The 20,323-nt window shown below is 42.5% G+C and overlaps 1 protein-coding gene across 1 annotated transcript in view; it reads right to left on the minus strand.

The window, feature by feature from the left end:
- Positions 1-20,323, minus strand: part of LOC140482647 (V-set domain-containing T-cell activation inhibitor 1-like) — a 43,861-nt gene that overhangs the window by 10,725 nt on the left and 12,813 nt on the right. The window contains exons 2-5 of the mRNA XM_072580152.1: positions 4,296-4,366; positions 2,496-2,843; positions 1,123-1,407; positions 382-495 (exon numbers count right to left, since the gene is read on the minus strand). Coding sequence (XP_072436253.1) covers positions 404-495; positions 1,123-1,407; positions 2,496-2,843; positions 4,296-4,366 — 796 coding nt within the window. The 3' untranslated portion in view covers positions 382-403. The remainder of the gene's footprint in view (positions 1-381; positions 496-1,122; positions 1,408-2,495; positions 2,844-4,295; positions 4,367-20,323) is intronic.

Below are 20,323 nucleotides of genomic sequence, written 5' to 3' on the forward strand. Positions count from 1 at the left end.
AGAGGGATGATTTTCTCTGCTGGGTTTGGGGAAAGGTAACTCCAGAACAAGGGAGGGAAAAAAACCCATAAAATTGGAGGCAGGCCATTCAGGCCTTGTGCCAGGAAGTGCTTCCTCACACCAAGGGGAGGGGTACCTTGACCTCCTTCCAACAAAAAGGACGTGGACTGAGGGGGCTGCAAACCTTTCCAAACATTGAGCTTCATGGATTTATTTTTTGTTGCTTCTGTATATCAAGGATGATGGAACCACAGCAGATAAAGAAATTCGGAGGTGCAAATTGGTCACAATCGGAGTGGTAGAATGCAACTGAGGGACTGAATGGCCTCATCTGGCTGCTACGAAATGACTGCATGTAACTGGACAGCACATGGCACCTACCCTGTGCTGCTTTTCTATCCTGTTACCAACTCCAGTAAACGGAAACAGCCAAAATCACAGAGAAAACAATGGTCCCAGCCGTGCCAACCACGATATTCCAAGGCGATCCTGCAACTGGGAGAGAACAGGGGCAGGAAGTGGAGGAAAGTAGTCTCATGTTAGTTCAGGATTAATCAGAATCGGGAGCAGGCGAGGACTGCAGATGCTGAGATCAGAGTCAAAAGGTGTGTTGCTGGAAAAGCACAGCCGGTCAGACAGCATCGGAGGAGCAGGAGAGTCGATGTTTTGAGCATGAGGTCTTCTTCAAGAATGTGCTCATTCCTGATAAAATGCTCACACTCAAAACTTCGACTCTCCTGCTCCTCGGATGCTGCCTGACCGGCTGTGCTTTTCCAGCAACACACTTTTCAACATTAAATGAGAATCAGCCAGGCAGTCAGACAGAGTGCAATTAAACCAGGCAATGACCATCTCCAATAAGAGACAGACAGTCTAATGACTACATTTAATGGCTTTACCATCACTGACTCTTCCACTATCAAAATCTTAGTGTGTTTTATTAGCCAGAGTCTGAATTGAGCTAGCCATATAAGTACAGTGGCTTCAAGATCAGGTCAGAGGCTAGGAATGGTGGGACAAGCTCGAGGGGCTGAATGGCCTACTCCTGCTCTGAGTTCTGATGTTCTTATTGCAGCTTCTCGGACATGCCTTTAGTTTTACCATCTCAGGTTCCATACTCACTCAGAACAACAAACACAAACGAGACGGCTTCATTCAGGTGCTGGTCGATCATGGTGCAGGTGTAATTGCTGATCGGCCCATGGTCTAGTCCAATCGTGCTCCTCATGTGGAGGATCCCACCAGTGCCATTGATTGTCTCTGTGTGCGCATACTGTGTGAGCTGCACCCCCAAGCCATTCTCCCAGATCACAGTCGGCGCTGGGAACCATCCAGACGACTCGCACACCAGTTTGGAGTAGCCCTGATCAGAAATATATGAGTGGATGACCGGCTGTGCACCTACAGCTGTGAGGGAATAGAAAACACCCATCATGTTTCTTCTGTTTCACATGGTGGCTCCATGCCAAGTGACCCTTTTAATTATGGCCCATCGAAACCCCAGGGGCCCCTTAACACTGCTTCAACACCTCCGAACATTCTCTACCCTGTCTCAAGCTTGGACATGGCCACTATTCTGTGGTGACTCTGAGATCACGTCCTTGTGACCTTTAAAATATAAATACCCCTGACATCTTTGGCACCGGCACCATCTTTCAAAGCCCTCAGTGCCCACGCTCCGACACTGTGGCACTCCCTCAGTATTACACTGGAATGTTTCCTAGATCTTACTCCTAATTTTCCAATTTGTAATCATGATTATTTGATTCTAATTGACACTTGCGAATGGAGCCAAACCATTAAATTGCTTCTGTAGGTGTCAAAAGTTAGGTTTTTTTGTTATAGTCAAAGAATGGAGGTCTGTAGGGAGGCCACTCTCTTCTCGATTCCTATTTACTGCTTTATTATCACAGAAAGCCTCTACTCAGCCAATGTGAGCAAGTTGAGGATATCATTTTGGACTGAAAAGATTAGATTAGGATACTTTCTAAATAGTATGAAGTAAAATATTAAACAGGTTGTCTAAACAGACTTGGGGGGGGGGGGGGTGGGTTCAGGTGCAAAAAAAACTTTAAAATGTCAAAGACAGCAGAAAATAATCAAACAAGCTAATGGAATGCTGGCCTTTGAGTGAACTGGAGTATAAGGATGCACAATTTACATTGCAGTTACATAAAAGCTGGTTAGATCCCACTGGGAATACTGTGAGCAGATCTGGACCCCACACCTCAGGAGTATACTGGCCTTGGAGGGAGTACAATGCTTGTTCATAAGAATGATACCTGCGCTTCAGGGATTGTGTTTGATTGGAGATTATTCAAATTAGGTCGTTTTTCTTTACGATTTGGAAGGTTAAAGAATGATGTGATTAAAATCTTAAAGATATTAACAGGGAAATTCAGTACAAGTCACAGACTGAGTTGTTAGACTGGTCAAGTGTTAATGTACCATTGAGATTCAGACCAGTGCGTATAATAAATTTCACTGCTCCCTACCTCTTACTCCCACAGTAACCATCGTCTCAGTGCTTTGGGATTGGGTAGCAACTGAGAGCTTGTAGATACCAGAGTCAGAGATTGTCACATTCCTCAATCTCAGGGACACGTTCCCTTTCGGAATCTCGTTGCCAAAGACATCAACTCTGTCTTGGTAGCTGGGTTCTTGCTCCTCCAGGCTGCTGTGGCTCATTGTGTAATTGTAGATAATTCCCATAGTTTCCATCTTCATCCAAGTGAAAGCAATGGCACTGGGTTCATTCACAAAATGAAGGCAGCAAGGGATAACAAGGTCTTCTCCAAATTTGACAGTGATTTGATTCTCCACACATTTAATCTTCAAACCACCTGCAACAAACATGGAACAGGGGATCATTGCACTGTTCTCACTGAGATACTGACAAGTGGGAGGGAGCTGGATTAACATCAGTAGAAATACAATCAGGGGCAGAGAGAGAGAGAGAGAGAGAGAGAGAGAGAGAGAGAGAGAGAGAGAGAGAGAGAGAGAGAAAGAGAAAGAAAGAGAGAACTGAATTAACATCAGTAGAGATCCTGGTGTCCTATAGAATTGCAATTTGGACAACCTAATTGATTTGGTATGCAAGAGATCAGACTCCCTAAGCAGGTGCTGTATACAGAGTTAGTCATTGCAGAAGATTGCCTAGATAGCAGAACCAGTTTAGGGAGAGCTCAATCATCCTCATGGACTTCAGAGTTCCTGGCTCATGATTAATCAAAATGGAGAAGGCTTCTTCGAGAAGCAACGTTCGGAACAGTTAGAGACAAAGTTGCGGTATCGGGTAAAACATATTAACCTTCAAGCATCCTACCTACTCAGCCTCTTTAAGCAGCATCCTCTCCATAATATGGTAGAGAGGTCAGACCACAGCACACAGACCCTTTGGTCTAACTCATCCAGATATCCCAATTTTACCTAGTCCCATTTGTCAGCATTTAGATTAGATTACTTAGTGTGGAAACAGGCCCTTCGGCCCAACAAGTCCACACCGACCCACTGAAGCGCACCCACCCAGACCCATTCCCCTACATTTACCCCTGCACCTAACACTATGGGCAATTTAGCATGGACAATTCACCTAACCTGCACATTTTTGGACTGTGGGAGGAAACTGGAGCACCCGGAGGAAACCCACGCAGACACTGGGAGAATGTGCAAACTCCACACAGTCAGTCGCCTGAGGCGGGAATTGAACCCGGGTCTCTGGCGCTGTGAGGCAGCAGTGCTAACCACTGTGCCACCATGCCGCCCATATCCCTCTAAACCCTTTTGATTCATATACCCATCCAGATGCCTCTTAAAATGTTGTAATTATACAAGCCGCCTCCACTTCCTCTGGCAGCTCATTCCATACACGTACCACCTTCTGCTTGAAAACATTACCCCTTTTAAATCTTTCCCCTCTCAACTTAAACCTATGCCTGCTAGCTTTGGATTCTTCTACCCTGTGGAGAAAAAAAAAGCCCTTGGCTTTCACTCTAACCATGCCCCTCATGACTTTATGAACCTCGATAAAGTCACCCTTCAGCCTCCAGGATGAAGAGCTGCAGCCATCTTGGCATTTTGCTACAGCTCAGACCCTCCAGTCATTGAATGATGAGCCATCTCAGAACCTATCGCACTGGAGACTTAGCAAGATTCATCAAACCTGATGAATCATCCAAGAAGGAATGAAATAGCCAGGGTTGAGGGGAGGAGAAGGGCTGTGGAGTGGCAGACAGACAGACAGACACAGATAATTAAAGCTATAGTCAGATGGACAAACAAAGCCCCACACTCACCATCTGAAAAGCCCTGAGCAGCTGCCAGCTTTATGATGAAAGCAACGAGTAAAACAAAGAGACGACTCATTCTGTTAAAAAGAGACAAACAGTTATCGAAACAACAGAAAATATTTGTTCAGAGTCACCATGAGACTAGCATCCCTTCTCCAGCCACAGAGAGAGAGATCCATTCTCCTTTTGAGGGTCCCTAGCAGAAAGTAGCAAGAATCACGTTCATTAAACAGACAACAGGGGGACAGATGGTGGAGCAAACTAAAACAGACCAATTTCTCATATCATGGCATAGACTAAATTAATTTGATTTTAGGTAAAACGTTAAAGCACCGTTGACACTGTGATCTCCCAGCCTCCTGGCAATCTCATTTCTCAACCAGCCTTGATATTTCCTTGCAGCAACCATTTCCACTTTACCGTCCCCTCTTTGTGGAAGAACCTCCAGAAGTATGAAAGTGGTGACCTACTATTAGTTCCTTAACATAAATGAGGGACAGGTAAGGAATACCAACCTGTGCCTGTGACATTACTAATCCCAAAAGTGAAAAAAATTAACCACGTCCTATTGTGGCATGGACTAGTCCCAGACAGAGGACCCACACTCGCTGACTGGACCAATGACTGTCCATGATGATGTTTGCAATAACCTGCATAGTTACTGCAAGCAGGAAGCTTTTGTCTCTTCATTTAAGGCAATGAGTTTAAGTACACAAAGGACACAAAGTACACAAAGTACACAGTGCCTGAGACCCGGGTTCAATTCCCGCCTCAGGCGACTGACTGTGTGGAGTTTGCACATTCTCCCCGTGTCTGCGTGGGTTTCCTCCGGGTGCTCCGGTTTCCTCCCACAGTCCAAAGATGTGCAGGCCAGGTGAATTGGCCATGCTAAATTGCCCATAGTGTTAGGTAAGGGGTAAATGTAGATGTAGGGGTATGGGTGGGTTACGCTTCGGCGGGGCGGTGTGGACTTGTTGGGCCGAAGGGCCTGTTTCCACACTGTAAGTAATCTAATCTAACTGACTCTGTCTGTGGACATAAACAATCTGTACTTTCAGGAGGCAAGAGGACAACCCAGCTCAGATAAATCAGTTCATCACAGACTGGATAATGAGCTCACACCTGTTTATTAGAAGTTACACAGTTCCAGACACCAGTGGTCACCAAATCAAAACTCAGAGGTAATCAGTAGCTAATCCTGTTCAGGAACACACGCCTCCATACAAATTAAATAATGGAAAACGATAAAAATAACTCTGAAAACTCATTAAGTCAAACATAATTAAACAGCAAATATTACAAAAAAACAGTAACAGTTAATTTTTTGAAAAATATTCAAGATCACCCACATGATTCAAGGTATGCAGCACAGTGAGTCAGAGAGAGACAGAGATTGAAAGACTGTGTCCATATGCAATAGGGACAGAGCCTGAGTGGCAGTCTGAGACTTTGACTAGCATTATGAATCATTAAACAGGTAAACATCAGACACAATATTTGACTTTGCAAATGATGCTTAGGTACAAGGTGCAGAGTCTGGTCCAATAATGAGACAAGGAGGCTGGGTCCAGGGAGAGAGGCTGAAAACGAGGCAAGAGGGGGTTTTAACCTTACAGCAAAGTAACCAGTAGACACTACTGTGATGAATGTTGTCAACTAAATAAAACTGTGCCACATTTCTATTTCTGTCCTGTCACATCTCAAAGCATCACAGAAACTATGAATATCAGAATTGTACAGCACATACAGACCCTTCAGTCCAACCAATCCATGCCAACCACAATCCAAAACTAAACTAGTCCCACCTGCCTGCACTTGGCCCTTATCCCTCCAAACATTTCTTATTCATGTACTTACCCGAATGTCTCAAACATTGTAACTGTACCCACATCTATCACTTCCTCTGGAAGTTCATTCCACAAACAAACCACTCTCTCATGCCCTTTTTAAAAATCTCTCTCCTTTCACCTTAAAATATGCTCCTAGTCCTGAAATCCATCAACATTTAGCTCTGACTTTGACAGCAAGTTGAGAACATGTTTATTGCAATGGCTTTTTAAACAGAGTGTCAGATTTAACTTTTGTTGCTACCTTCTGCCTGTTTCATATGCAGTTTAGGAAATGAATACTTTCCTGGTCAGTTGTAGCTGTATGTTTGATGGTCTGATGATGATAATTATTGAGAATATTGTTGAATTCTTCTAACTCAGCTTCTATGTGAGGCTAAAATACTTAATACACCAAGTACACTTGGTAGTACAGACTTAAGTATTGTGAAAAAAAAATTATTGAAACTTTCCCTCTGGCACTGATCAGAGCAATTTACAAGAGTGTTTACACAATGAGAGGAGAGTGCTGCTTGGTTAATAATTATCCCAGTCCACAAGCCAACTTGTCTCATTACCAGTTAATCATTAACTATTCATTATTGGTCAAGACTTTTCACTTCATATCTGAGCATCTTTTGCAATGACAAATATTGGATTCCCTGGCGCAACTGGTATTTGTTCTCAACTGGTATTTACTGGTCAATGATTCATAATGCCAGCGAAACTGTCACCAGTGTCAATGTTAACTCGATTTTTCTCACTTCACAGATGCTGCTAGACCTGGCAAGATTCTCAGCAATTGCTGTTTTTGTTTCAGATCCCCCGCATCCACAATTCTTTATTTTGTTTCAGACTGGTGCTCAAGTTCTATACCAGTCACACAACCTCTTCCAATCTCTCTCTCTCTGTCTCTCTGAGACCAACTCATTGTACCATATACCTCACATGATCATCATAAACATTCAAATTAGGGACAGAGGTATGCCCTTTGGCCCTTCAAGCCCACACCTCCATTCATTAAGGTTCTGGCTGAACTTGTGTTCCGAATTCCACATTCCTTCTGTCCCTGATGAATCTTCGATCCCTTACCGAACAAGAATCCATCTACACCCACTCTAAAAATGTTAACTGATGCACGCCTGTAACAACACCTCTACCTGAGTCAACCAACCAGCACTCTTCTCTCATACAGCATCGTTTTCCCATTACTTTTGAATTCTTGTGAATTGGCTTGATGGAAGGAAACTGAGAATCTTCAACAAAACGTGTCCACTTTCTAACATGAAATGAAAAGTAGTCCCTGAAAATGAAAATGAAAAACAAACAAAGTCTTCAAGAACATTGAGAGGCACTCAAAAAGAAATTTGACTCCTGTACCTCTACCCAACCAAAATCATAGCTCTCAGTTTTGGAACACCTAATTGATCTCCAGCATCAGAAGACTACTAGGTGGAAAAAAAACTTCACAGTTTCAAATTGCTCTGTGTGATGGCATGTGTCCCTGGATTGCAGAGATTTTAATTTTTTATTTACTCTTGACATATGTAATTCTCTCTTGATATGTGTAATTCAACTGATCAGATAGAAAAAGGAGTGCAAATGGAAGTGTACAAACATGCCACTCACTAATGGTTTCTCCTAACAATCTGGGAAAAGGATGGGTTGCATTGTGCTGCTCCACTCTGGTAAACATTGCCTGGAGTTCCACAGCAGCCCCTGTGGCACGGGAGTCTCTGGTTACATTTCTGCCCACCTCTTCCAATCCCCTTCTAAAATGTCAAACTCCAAAAAAAGGTGACAGCCAACAGCCAATGTTGGCTCAAAGTTCAATGTCTTCATACCTCACTTGCACTGGTCCTTTGCTATGGACTAGGCCAGACCACTCAAAACATTCTTAAGCAGGCAGCCCCAGATCATAACTTTGTAATTTGTTTCGGTAAGTGTACAGTGAAAATTACCCAGAGGGTGAGTTAGCAAGGTTTAAAACCGACAAAAAAAATAATTATTCACAAAATTACACAATGAAACACGAAGAACAGAATAAAGAACCCCGACAGATCTCAGTCTATCCAAATTAGACTTAGATATGCTGTTCCGAATTTACACAACAATACACAACAGTCCCAATAAGCAAATCCTTTTTAATACACAGTATAAAAAAGGGTCAGATGCTTACAGGTTGAAGTTAGATGGCAGGAGAGAGAGTGTTTCCACACAGTTCACTATTGAACTCCCAACCAGTTCTGAACTAAGCTGCACAGCTAAGCTAGAGAGTGAGGCGAACGTGAGGACTGCAGATGCTGGAGACTAGAGTCAAGGTTAGAGTGGTGCTGGAAATGCACAGCAGGTCGGGCAGCATCAGAGGAGCAGGAAAATCGATGTTTTGGGCAGGAGCCCTTCATCAGGAAATGGCCCCTTCCTGAAACGTCAATTTTCATGCTCCTCGGATGCTCCCTGACCTGCTGTGCATTTCCATCACCACTCTAATCTAAGCTAGAGAGCAGACCACTCCCCTTTCATTATATGGGTCACTTCTAAAACATGACCACTTTGGCCTGAAGTCTCATCTGTTTACATACAAGCAAAAAGGCCTCAATCTCTATACCAAACCAGACTGATCAGAACCCAGCATGTGATGTGATGCGATGTGATGTGGTATCTCCCCCCCACCCCCCCAAAAGAAAAAGAACAATCAATACCAAAATATGGCTTCATTGTTAACCCTTCAAAAACCTGGTTAGTAGTCACAACACACATATACACTATACTAACTGTAAACACGCAAACATGCATAACCGCGCCCAAATTCAGGCCACGGTACACCCGCCACCTAATGCCTCCATATCTCATTAGAGTCTCGATAACGCATCAGTAATCAAGTTTTCACGACCGGCCACATGCACAGTTGTCAAACTGAATGAGCTTGTTGTTGCAGCCAATCTGAACACATGGCATTTTTGTCCTTGAATTTTTCCACAAATGTCAGTAGGTTATGATCAGTGTATACGATTGTCTCAGATGCATTGTGGGTAATATAAACACTAATGTTGTAATGGCAACACCACGCTTAAAGTCTCTTTCTCGACCGGTGCACATTTCTGTTGATGAACGTTCAACTTCCTGGAAAAATACCCGATGGGTCTTTCTATCCTCTAGTCATCCTCCTGCAGGAGCACCACACTGACACCCACATCACTGGCATCGATAGCCACCTTGAAAGTCTTCATGTAACCCAGCACGGCTAATACTGGGGCAGTGGTTAACACAGTTTTCAGCTGTCAAATGCCTTTTGACAGTCCACTGTCCACTGAAAGTTCTTGCCCTTTTTTAACAATTCGGTAAGTGGAGCAGCCACACTGCTGAAGTATGGCACAAATTTTCAGGAAAATCCACTCAATCCCAGGAACCGTAGTACTGTTTTTTCCATCGGCAGCGTGGATAATTCCCCAATACTTTCATTTCTGCATCCGGTGGGGCCATTTTCCATGCCCAATAACATGGCCCAGGTGACTTGGGCTTTGGCAAATTCACTTTTAGCCACATTTACCACCTTCTGAAGTCGATCGACCAAGTCCGATAATTGCTGTAAATGTTCCTTCCATGAGTGACTAAAAATCACCAGGTCATCAATATACACCACACAGTTGGGTAATCCGGCAATGAGCTGATTAGTCAGTCTCTCAAATGTGGCTGGAGCATTTTTCATACCAAATGGCATGACTTTGAACTGATACTGATAACTTGCTGTTATGAAAGTCGAAATCACCTTTGCTCTCTCTGACATAGGTACTTGCCAGTAGCTTCTGAGCAGTCCAACTTAGAAAAGTAAGTTGTTTGTCCCACTTTTTGGAAACAGTCCTCCAACCGTGGAATTGGATATGCATCAGTCTTTGTAACGGCGTTGACTTTGTGATAGTCCACACATAACCGTTGGGTACCAACTGGCTTATGGGTGAGTTCTAGTCACTAACTCACTGATTATACCATCCTGAAGCAGGCGTTATATTTCCTTCTGAACCAGTGCAAACTTTAGAGCATTATGCCAATAGGATGTTGCTTAATCGGAACAGCATCTCCTACACCTACATCATGCACAATTAGGTTAGTACTTCCCAGTTTATGTCTGCGTATCTCCCCATCTGACAGTATAACTTCTTTCAGGTCATTTCAACTTTGTTGTGGAAGGGAACTCAATTTATCCCAATTTTTGACAACTTCCTCATTGTCCAATTTGATTTGAGGAATGTCCAATTCAGAATCCTCTGAACTTGGTTCTTCCTTCCCCTCTTGCTTTCCTTCCTTATTAAAATACCTTGAGCATATTCACATGACACACTGAGATTTCTTCCTGTCTCAAGTTTTTAGTAAGTAGTTCACCTCACAATTTCTTCTCAATTTGATATGGTCCACTACACCTTGCTTTTAAAGGCTCACCTGTTACTGGAAGTAACACCAACACCTTATCCCCAATTGCAAGATTGCACGTTTGCGATTTCTTATCCGCTTGTTTCATTTTATGCTGTGATACTTTTAAATGCTGTCTAGCCAACTCACTAGCTCTACTTAATCGTTATCTAAAATGACACAGTCCAAATGGGTGGACTCTGAATGATTAATTTCTCCTTAATCAATTTTAATGATCCTCTTACTTCATGCCCAATAATTAATTCAAATGGACTGAAATTGGTCAATTCATTCAATACACCTCTGATCACAAAAGTACAGAAGGAATTCCCTTACCTCAATCATCTGGGTAATCTGGACCATAAGCCCTCAACATGGTCTTCAGTGTTTGATGCCATCTCTCTAGTGTACCCTGTGATTCCAGATGATACGGAGTAGATTTGAATGGCTTTACTCCCAAGTTATTCATTTTCTCCTTGAATAGCTTGGCTGTGAAGTTTAAATCTTTTATCTGACTGGGTTCTCTATTGGCAGTTTGTATCTAGTAAAACAGTTAAGTAATTCTTCTACAACCCTTTTAGCTGTGATGTTGCATAAAGTGATTGCCTCTGGAAATCTAGTTGACAGATCCATTATTGTTAATAAACACTCATTCCCACTTTTTGTTTGAGGTAGGGGACTATGCAATCAATCAAGACGCTTGTGAAAAGGATCCTCAAATGCTGGAATAGGTATGAAAGGTGCAGGGTTTATTATTGCGTACGGTATTCCAATTAGCTGCCACATATGACACGTCTGACAAAATTCAACTACCTCCTTGTTACTAGTCCAACAAAACTTCCAGGCTTGTCCAGTTTTCCTACATCTGGCTTTCTCCTAGCCCACCAACACTGATTTTGTGTGGCCCACTTTATTACAATGAAAACATTGGACGTTTTAACTTCTTTGTCCCCCTCAAGCATATCCTGGTGACCCACTCACAAGGATACTAGTGAAAATGGGTCATGTCTTTCCGCATGTTTGTCCAATGTAGTATTTGTTACAGTTCTTGCAAGGGATCCTGTAAATGACATTAGTTTTGCTTGTTGTCTGTACAGTCTTTAAAGTTCATTATCTGCTGTTTTAGTATGTTGATGGGTTTGTGGGCTACCATGATGCCAAGGGGTCTGAGTAATCATTTCTGAGATGTATTTGATGTAGGGGAGAGTGGCGAGGGTTTCTGGACGTGTTCTGTCTGCTTGTTTGGGTTTGTTGCTGAGAGAAAAAAAAAATCAATCGACGGACTGTGTTCATTGGGTACCCATTCTTTTTGAATACACTGTACAGGTGGTGATTTCCCTCTGCTCTTCGTAGTTCCTCTTTGCTGCAGTGTGTACAGCTAATGAACTCACAATATCCTAAACAGATAACAAGCAAAACTAATGTCATTTACAATATACATAGAACATAGAACATACCTTGCAAGAACTGTAACAAACACTACATTGGATAAACAGACAGAAATCTAGTCACCAGGATACATGAACATCAACTAGCCAGAAAGAGACATGACCCAATCTCACTAGTATCCTTACATACAGAGGAGGAAGGACACCACTTTGACTGGGACACCACATCCATCCTAGGACAAGCCAAACGGAGACACGCATGAGAATTCCTAGAAGCATGGCACTCCAACCGGAACTCTATCAACAAACACATTGACTTGGATCCCATTTACCACCCTCCAAGAAAAAAAAGGCAATGACATTACCATAGGAAATGACGGTAAAAACAATGCCTGCAGATGCTAGAAACCAGACTCTGGATTAGTGATGCTGGAAGAGCACAGCAGTTCAGGCAGCATCTGAGGAGTAGTAAAATCGACGTTTTGGGCAAAAGCCCTTCATGAAGGGCTTTTGCCCGAAATGTCGATTTTACTGCTCCTTGGATGCTGTCTGAACTGCTGTGCTCTTCCAGCACCACTAATCCAGAAAGAGGAAATGATGTCACCAAAGGAAATTACATCAGCAATCCAAGGAAACCTAAACACAAATAGAAAGCAGACCATACCATCAGTGCTTCATCTGGAGGCTCACTAATGATGTTACCTAGTATGGTGATGAAACATCTGAGAACAAACCTTCCTGCTCAGCAAGCAAACCTATATCCAGATTCTGATGGTTTCTCCAGCAAGTTTAAATGCTGAGCAACTGCTGTAATTATCTCTCCTATCCTCACGGAAGCAGGCAGGTCCAATCCCAACTGGTCAGCTAATTCCTGCAGCTTGGTCGTATTCACCTTTTGTAAAACTTCCAAAGTCACCGCATCCACTTCCAGAAAACTTTTAGTGACTGAAAGCCATTACTATCCCAAGCTTTGTCTACCCAACCAAACCAACACCCGAAATAGAGACACGAGCATCTACCACTCATTGTTTAAAATCCCACAAGAGCTCCCAATCGGTTATGGACTAGGTCAGACCACTCAAAACATTCTTGAACAGGCAAACCAGACCAGAACTTTGCAATTTGTTTTGCTAAGTGTACAGTGAAAATTACCTTAAGTTAGCAAGGTTGACTACCAGGTTTAAAATAGAAAAAAGTTTATTCATATAATTACAAATGAGACATGAAAAACAGAATAAAAGGACCTCTACAGAACTCAGTATATCCAAACTAGACTTAAGTATGCTGTTCTGAATATACACAACAGTCCCATAAGCAAACCCCCTTTAAAACACAGTACAAAAAAAAGTTAGAAACTTGCAGGTTAAAGTTAGAAGGGCAGGACAGAGAGTTTCCACACAGCTCACTGTTGAACTACCAGCCAGTTCTGAACTGAATTAAACTTCTCAGCCCGAGAACTGACACTCCCCTTTCATTATACAGGTCACTTCTAAGATGTGACCACTTTGGCCTGAAGTCTCATCTGTTTATATATCAACAAAAAGGCCTCAATATCCTTTTCATCTCTGTACCAAACCAGACTGATTGGAGCCCATCCTGCTTTATTTACCCTCTTGAAAAAAAAATCAAGGACAGAGTCTCCTTGAGCCATGGAACAGCTTTTAGAGAAAAAAAAAAGCTTTGTGACACCTTGTAGGCCACTTCACTGTACAGAAGGTCTTGGGCTGGATGTTGGCAATGTGCCTAATGAATCAGCATTCATAACCCCCCCGCCCCCCGGGGTAAGGGTGGGTGGAGGTGGAAAATGCAATCACAGGATCAACCCAGGAGAACAAAGTCACTGAAAAAGGGCACATGTTACTTTGGCGATTTCTGTACACTCAGCATTCCTTAAAAGGGCAGACTCACCAGTTCAGGGATCATTGCACAGATGATACTGGCAATTCAACTATACACCATCTCACAAATGGCACTGGTAAAAAAAACAAAGATGATTTTAAACAAATACCACCACTGTAAAATACACAGAGACAATCTGTGCCATTAATACATAATGGACAGTGGATTCCATACTTCAAAACCAAAAAAAAAACTAATTCCAATCAAAACCTATTGTATTTACTCATAGAATGTGTATTACAAAGTCTGAATCTTGAGTCAGGAGGTGCTGTGTTGGAATGGGGTGGACTCGCACAGTCCTCAATTATCTCACATACCAGCTCTACAGCAGACACCACATGCTTAAAATCCAGATAGAGTTCATATTCTTAGCTTGTGCTACAGTGGACCTGCTACAAGACACTGCCAAGCAGATGAGGCAATGGAATTATACCATCCACGTGCACACTAAGCACATAACCAAGAAGAGGAAACTGGAGAAATTCAGCATCACCACCAGCAGTCACCAAACCGGTACTATCAGAGGGAAATCCATCGTCCGGTCAACGGGTGTCTGGATACACCCTTCGACTGGACAAAATTGAAGTTCTCAGCAGAGGGCTCAACTTCTGCCCCAATCCCAGAATGGACTCCATCGGTCTCTTAACAGACACAGAGGAATTCATCAGGCGAACGAGGCTCCGTGAATTCTTCCACGAACCCAAGGTGTCAACAATGAACCCAACGAGATAACCAACGAACCGGAACAGTCGACAGACAGATCCGTGGGGCAGTGACTAAAGAAGAAAGAGTCAAACAGGACCCCTCTAGAAGGCTGCTGCCTGAGGTGTGACATGTACATTCAAGCCGTCAGGACATGTACTAATGCCAGATTCATCAGTCGTGTTCACAAGATAGCGCAGAACATCACCCAAGCACAAGCAACTCCATCCATGCAAGGGTCTGTTTCCATGCTGTACATCTCTATGACTCTATGACAGTTCAAATGCACCTTCTCCCATTTTTCTAGTGGGGGGGGGGGGGGTTAAGTGGTTAGCACTGTTGTCTCACAGTACCAAGGACCCGGGCTCAATTACACCCTCAGGCAACTCTCTGCACCTTCTCCCTGGGTCTGTGTGGGTTGCCTCGGGGTGCTCTGGTTTCCTCCCACAGTCCAAAGTTGTCAGGTGGATTTGCTATGGAAAATGCAGGGTTACAGGGATAGGATAGGGGACAGGGATAGGATAGCATTGGTGCAGGTTCAATGGGCTGAACAGAATCCCTACAGCATGGAAAGAGGCTATCTCACCATCATAGAGTTGCTTACATAAAACTGAGCAACCTACCCATCAATAAAGGAAAAAGAATTGTAAAGTTTGAGGGTCAAGACCAACAAACCCCTAAAAGTAGCTACAAAGAAACCAAAATTTTTCAAATGAAGTAAAAGTTCTACCATTATGGACAGAAAATTTTCAACTGGAGAAGTTTACCAAATTCCAAAACAAAAGTGAAAATCAAAATTTCAGTTTTTCTCCCCCACAGCAATATACAATGTAGAAATAGAACAATGCACTGAATAGGTGCCAAAAATCCATTAAAGAAAAACAACTACTTTCTTCATCTGAAGAATCACTACCATCCCAAACTGTTTCTCGAGTTGCATCACAGATCATCAACATTGTTGTCATTGTGACATCATCATTCACCATGTTTCTGTATTCTTTAGGATCGCTGGTCAGGCCAGCAGTTATTGCCCAGAGGACGTTAAAACATTGCCGCTGTTCTGGAATCACATGTAGGTCAGACCAGGTAAGGGCATTACTGAACCAGAATGGGTTTTTATGGCTGTGGTTATCATTGGGCTCCTCCAGATTAGTATTGTGAAGATTGTCAGATCAACTTTGATTTTATTGAATGACACAGCAGACTTGATGGTCAGAATGGCCTACTCTTGCTCCTGTAGGTGGTGCCTTGGTCTCATGTATTCACATACATAACAGGCCTGATTATTTGGATAGAAACAGTGTCCAAGGGTATAAGGAAATTGATCCTCATTTGAAAACACATAGGCATTATTGGCCAAATGGCCTCTTCCTATGCCATTACATTGTTGTGATTCTGTGATGAGGAGCTAAACAGTTCATCTCAAAGGAAATTGTCCATTTCTACAACGTAGGATTGTACCAGGACAAGTTCGATTCATCAATGAGAAGGTTGCAAGTACAGAAAGTTTGGAATTTTGGCCACAAGTCAACTTATCCGCAAGATCAACCATTACTTGAGCATATATGGTAAAAGAAAACAAAATATTTATTTGGGAATTACTAAAATGAGATGAAGCAGGGTAGTTCAGATTTCTCAAATGATCATCTCAAATTGGTGCATGCAGCTTAACTCTGTAGAAGGACAAGGGCAGCAGGTATATGGGAACACCACCCCCTGCAAGTTCTCTGAGCTACTCACCATCCTGACTTGGAATTATGTCGCTGTTCCTTCACTGTTGCGGGTCAAAATCCTGGAACTCCCTTCCTAAGGGAATTGCTGGTCTACCTACAGCACATGAAGTGCAGCATTTGAAGATTTCCAATCTGATTTGATTTACTGTTGTCACATGTACCTTTCCCAAGGCAGCAGGAAGGGCAGGCTGGGTTAATGGGTGGACAACATTTGATCCATTATATCCATATATTCTAAATTCTGTTCTGTTACTCTGATGTACTTATATAAAAGGTACAGTTTGTCTGGATAGCTTGCAAAACAATACTTTTCACCGTATCGCAGTATATATGACAATAATATATCAAATCAGTGATGCCACATCCTGAGGACAATTGGGAAAAAAGGCAACCACATTTTTGCAGCCACCTAGAATTTAGAAATTTGAGTAGACTTTTCTGCCCATCGAGCCTGTCTATTGTTCAATATGATCATGGCCAGTTATCACCTCAGCACCACTTTCCTGCACTGTTCCCATATTGCTTGATGTCATTACTCTCCAGAAATCTATCAATCTCTGTCTGAACCAAATTGAAATTCCACAGCTCGCTGAGGGTGGGGAATTCCAAAGATTCACCACCCTCCAAGTGAAGAAATTCCTACTTTTCCTCACAGTTTTAAATGAAAATCCCCTTATCCAGTGGTTCCATCCCCTGATTCCTGAGCCACAGCCAGTGGAGAGATCTCTTCTGCATATACTTGAGAAGAGTTCAAATTCCTGAAACATGTCAAAGCTGCTTCTGTGAACCGACAGTCACATATCGCCATGACAAGATGTACAGCTTAGTGACATAAAAACCTTTAGGACTTCAACTGAAAATAATCCAAGTCAGGAAAGGATTTTTACCAATGAACTGGACTGAAAGTGCATGAAATAATATCATAAGTCAGTGCATAATCATTGCTAGTCCTTAAGCATAGCCTAACACTCCCCAAACAAAACAACCTATTCAGAGCACAGTAAAATGCACATGCAGTCCGAAGAGATTAACCCGTAAATCTAGTACTCATGTGACATGCCAGCAAATTTTTAAAATGCTAAGCCATACTCCTTCAAACAATTCTATCAATTGTTGCACTGCCAGGATGCTGAAAGGTAAACTAATGAGACCTCCGGCTCTTTTGTCTAGCAATTTCAGTTCTCTGAAAACACCAGTTAAGAAAGAACAAGCGTCATCGGAACTTCCTCCCCTCCCCTCCCTCTAACCTCTGGTGTAACAGCAAGACTGGTCTAAGGAAACTGTAAACATTGAACAGCAGAACAACAAGATAATACCATAGATCACACTTGCCTAACCAAACCACAGTAACCCACCATCTGTAGAGAGATGTTTCATTACATGCATCTCAGTGTAACCAGGCAAGAACAAAAACAAACCCATCTAAATAAAACTTTCCTTTCTCCCATTTGCCCAACAGGTTCAGATTTAATCACGTGCTGTTTGGCACCTTTTTCAAAAGGAGGTTTATTCGCTGAGATAGAAGTGCTGCAAAACGTAAAATTGAAAAACCCTCCAGGGAGCTATGTTGTTTTAAAGCTGCTTGATTCACAGTTAACTTCACCTAAAGAAATGTAAAAGTCAAAGTTAGTATTGGAGAGAACACCGCCCACGGCAAAGGAATGGAGATGTTTGGGGGAGAACGCTCCTAGATTTAATACTTGCTGAGTTACTGGATTACAGATGGTGTAGTGGCCAGGGCACCCATCCAAAAGAACAGAAACAAAACAGAGCAATGTTTGTATCCTTAGCGATCAGGGAGAAATTTCACAATGTTTAAAACTGGCCTCTTGCCAGCTTGCTCCTTCCCATGGGCAGGAACTCAGGACCTGAGTAGACTCCATCCTCAAAAGCAAGAGATGACAATTGCCTTCACCACTCCATTGGCAGCCATGCCCTAAGCTGCCTCAGGCCTAAGCTCTCACATTCCCTCCACTTAACACTGCTCCTTACCTTGACCTCTCATCCTCAGCATTCCTGCTATGGTCACCAGTCCTGCTATCTCCTTTTGTAATTTGCTGTTAAACCTTGCCCGATAAAGCAGCTTGCAGTATTTTACAAAGTTAATGATTACAAATAAAATGCAAAATGCTGTATACATATCCAAGTTTGTTTGACGAGTCAGAGGCTGGAACTATTTTCCCCCGGAGTATCGGAGGGTGATGGGGTGGCCTTATAGAGGTTGATAAAATCAAAAGACCATAGAGAAGGTGAACAGCCGAGGTCTTTTCTCAAGGTTAGAGGAGTCAAAATGGAACTGAGGGGTCACCTTTTCCGCACAGAGAGTAGTGCATGTATGGGCTGCCAGAGGAAATGGTAGAAGTGGGTACAATTACAACGTTTAAAAGACACTTGGATAGGAAAGGGAAGAGGGCCAAACACAGGTAAGTGGGATGAGTTCAGTTTGGGAAGCCTAATCAACATGAACAAGTTGGGCTACTGAGCCTGTTTCTGTGCTGTATGATTCAAAGAAAATTGCAATTATCCCTTTTTGTATGGCATTAAACAAAGATTACAACATAGGAAGATTTTATTCAGTCCATAGATTCTTGCTGGCTCTCTGCTGATCAGTCTCATTATCCATTTTACCCCAACCCATCAACTGTTTGCCAAAAGCAGTCACTTTATTTTTCATAGTGATCCAGGTCCCCTACATGTCATGGTCTTGCGCTTTTTGTGTCAGTTGTTCATAGCAGTTGTAAGGAAGGGTCACTCAACTAGAAACACTAACCCTGATTTCTCTCCACAGATGCTGCCAGACCTGCTGAGCTTTTCCAGCAATTTCTATATTGGCCTGTAGGAATCTCTCATTTTCAATTCCAAGTTGTCTAATATCTTCATTCTCTTTCATTGAAATGAGATTAGATGATGTCGACAATCACATCCATCAGCAAGTTCCCCTGTTTAGAATGTGGCAACCCAGCCTTATTGCCTCTTCATGATAATCACGAACGTCCTGCCCCTCCATCATCATTCTAGGCATGTTCTTCAATGTGCTGGCGTTCTCTCCAACTAACCTGCTCCATCCTTTCCCAGAACCATATTTCACAACTTCCTACTCTTTAGATGTCCATCATTATCAAAGTTCATATTTCAGGTCCATACAACAAGTGACTCTGAACCACGTCTTGATCATTCTATTCTTAACATCTCTGCACACAGACGTAATGCATAATTCTTTAAACTTAGAGATTGCAGAATTTACTGTGATTCCACAATGACTTTTTTAGCACAAAACCCTCTCCAAGTATTTAAATTGTATCCCAGTTTTGACCACACACCTTTGTTTCTTCATTTCCTAACAACAGTCATACCAGACTCAAGACATTAACTTTGTTTTTCTTTCCACAGATGCTGCCAGATCTGCTGAGTTTCTCCAACATTCTCTGTGCTAGTTTTAGATTTCTAGCACCTGCATTATTTTGTGTTTATTTAAGTGCTTTACTTCTGCTTTCCCATTAATATTTATTATAACCTTTACAAATTGTGTCTTTTATGCATTAATATTTATTCCATAAGTATAATCCAATTTCCTCTTAGAATCATTCGTTGACCCTGCTTCTCAATGGCAGCACATTCCAGGCCATAATCACTCACTGATTCTTCAGCACATTCCCCTGAACCTTTTATCCAGGATCTTAAATCCTTGAACCATGAACTAACAGGAACTAGTGTTTCATTAAAGCCTGTCATTTTTTTTTAACATCTTGTTCAAAAACTCCTCTCAATCTCCTTTACTCCTAAATTGCCCGTAGTGTTAGGTAAAAGGAGTAATATATGGGAATGGGTGGGTTACGCTTTGGCAGGTCGGTGTGGACTTGTTGGGCCGAAGGGCCTGTTTCCACACTGTAAGTAATCTAATCTAATCTAATCTAATTCCAATGTTTCCAATTTGATCTTTCAGCTAAAACCTCATCCAATGCTGGAACCATTCTTGTCAAAGCCTTTCAGAGACCCATGCACCCTTCCCAAAGTGTGGTGACTAGAATAATAATAGCACAACGCTCTTGACGTGGCCTAAGCAGAGGCTCAGAGGCGTT

Source organism: Chiloscyllium punctatum, chromosome 11, assembly GCF_047496795.1.
Source record: "Chiloscyllium punctatum isolate Juve2018m chromosome 11, sChiPun1.3, whole genome shotgun sequence".
Lineage (NCBI taxonomy): Eukaryota > Metazoa > Chordata > Chondrichthyes > Orectolobiformes > Hemiscylliidae > Chiloscyllium > Chiloscyllium punctatum.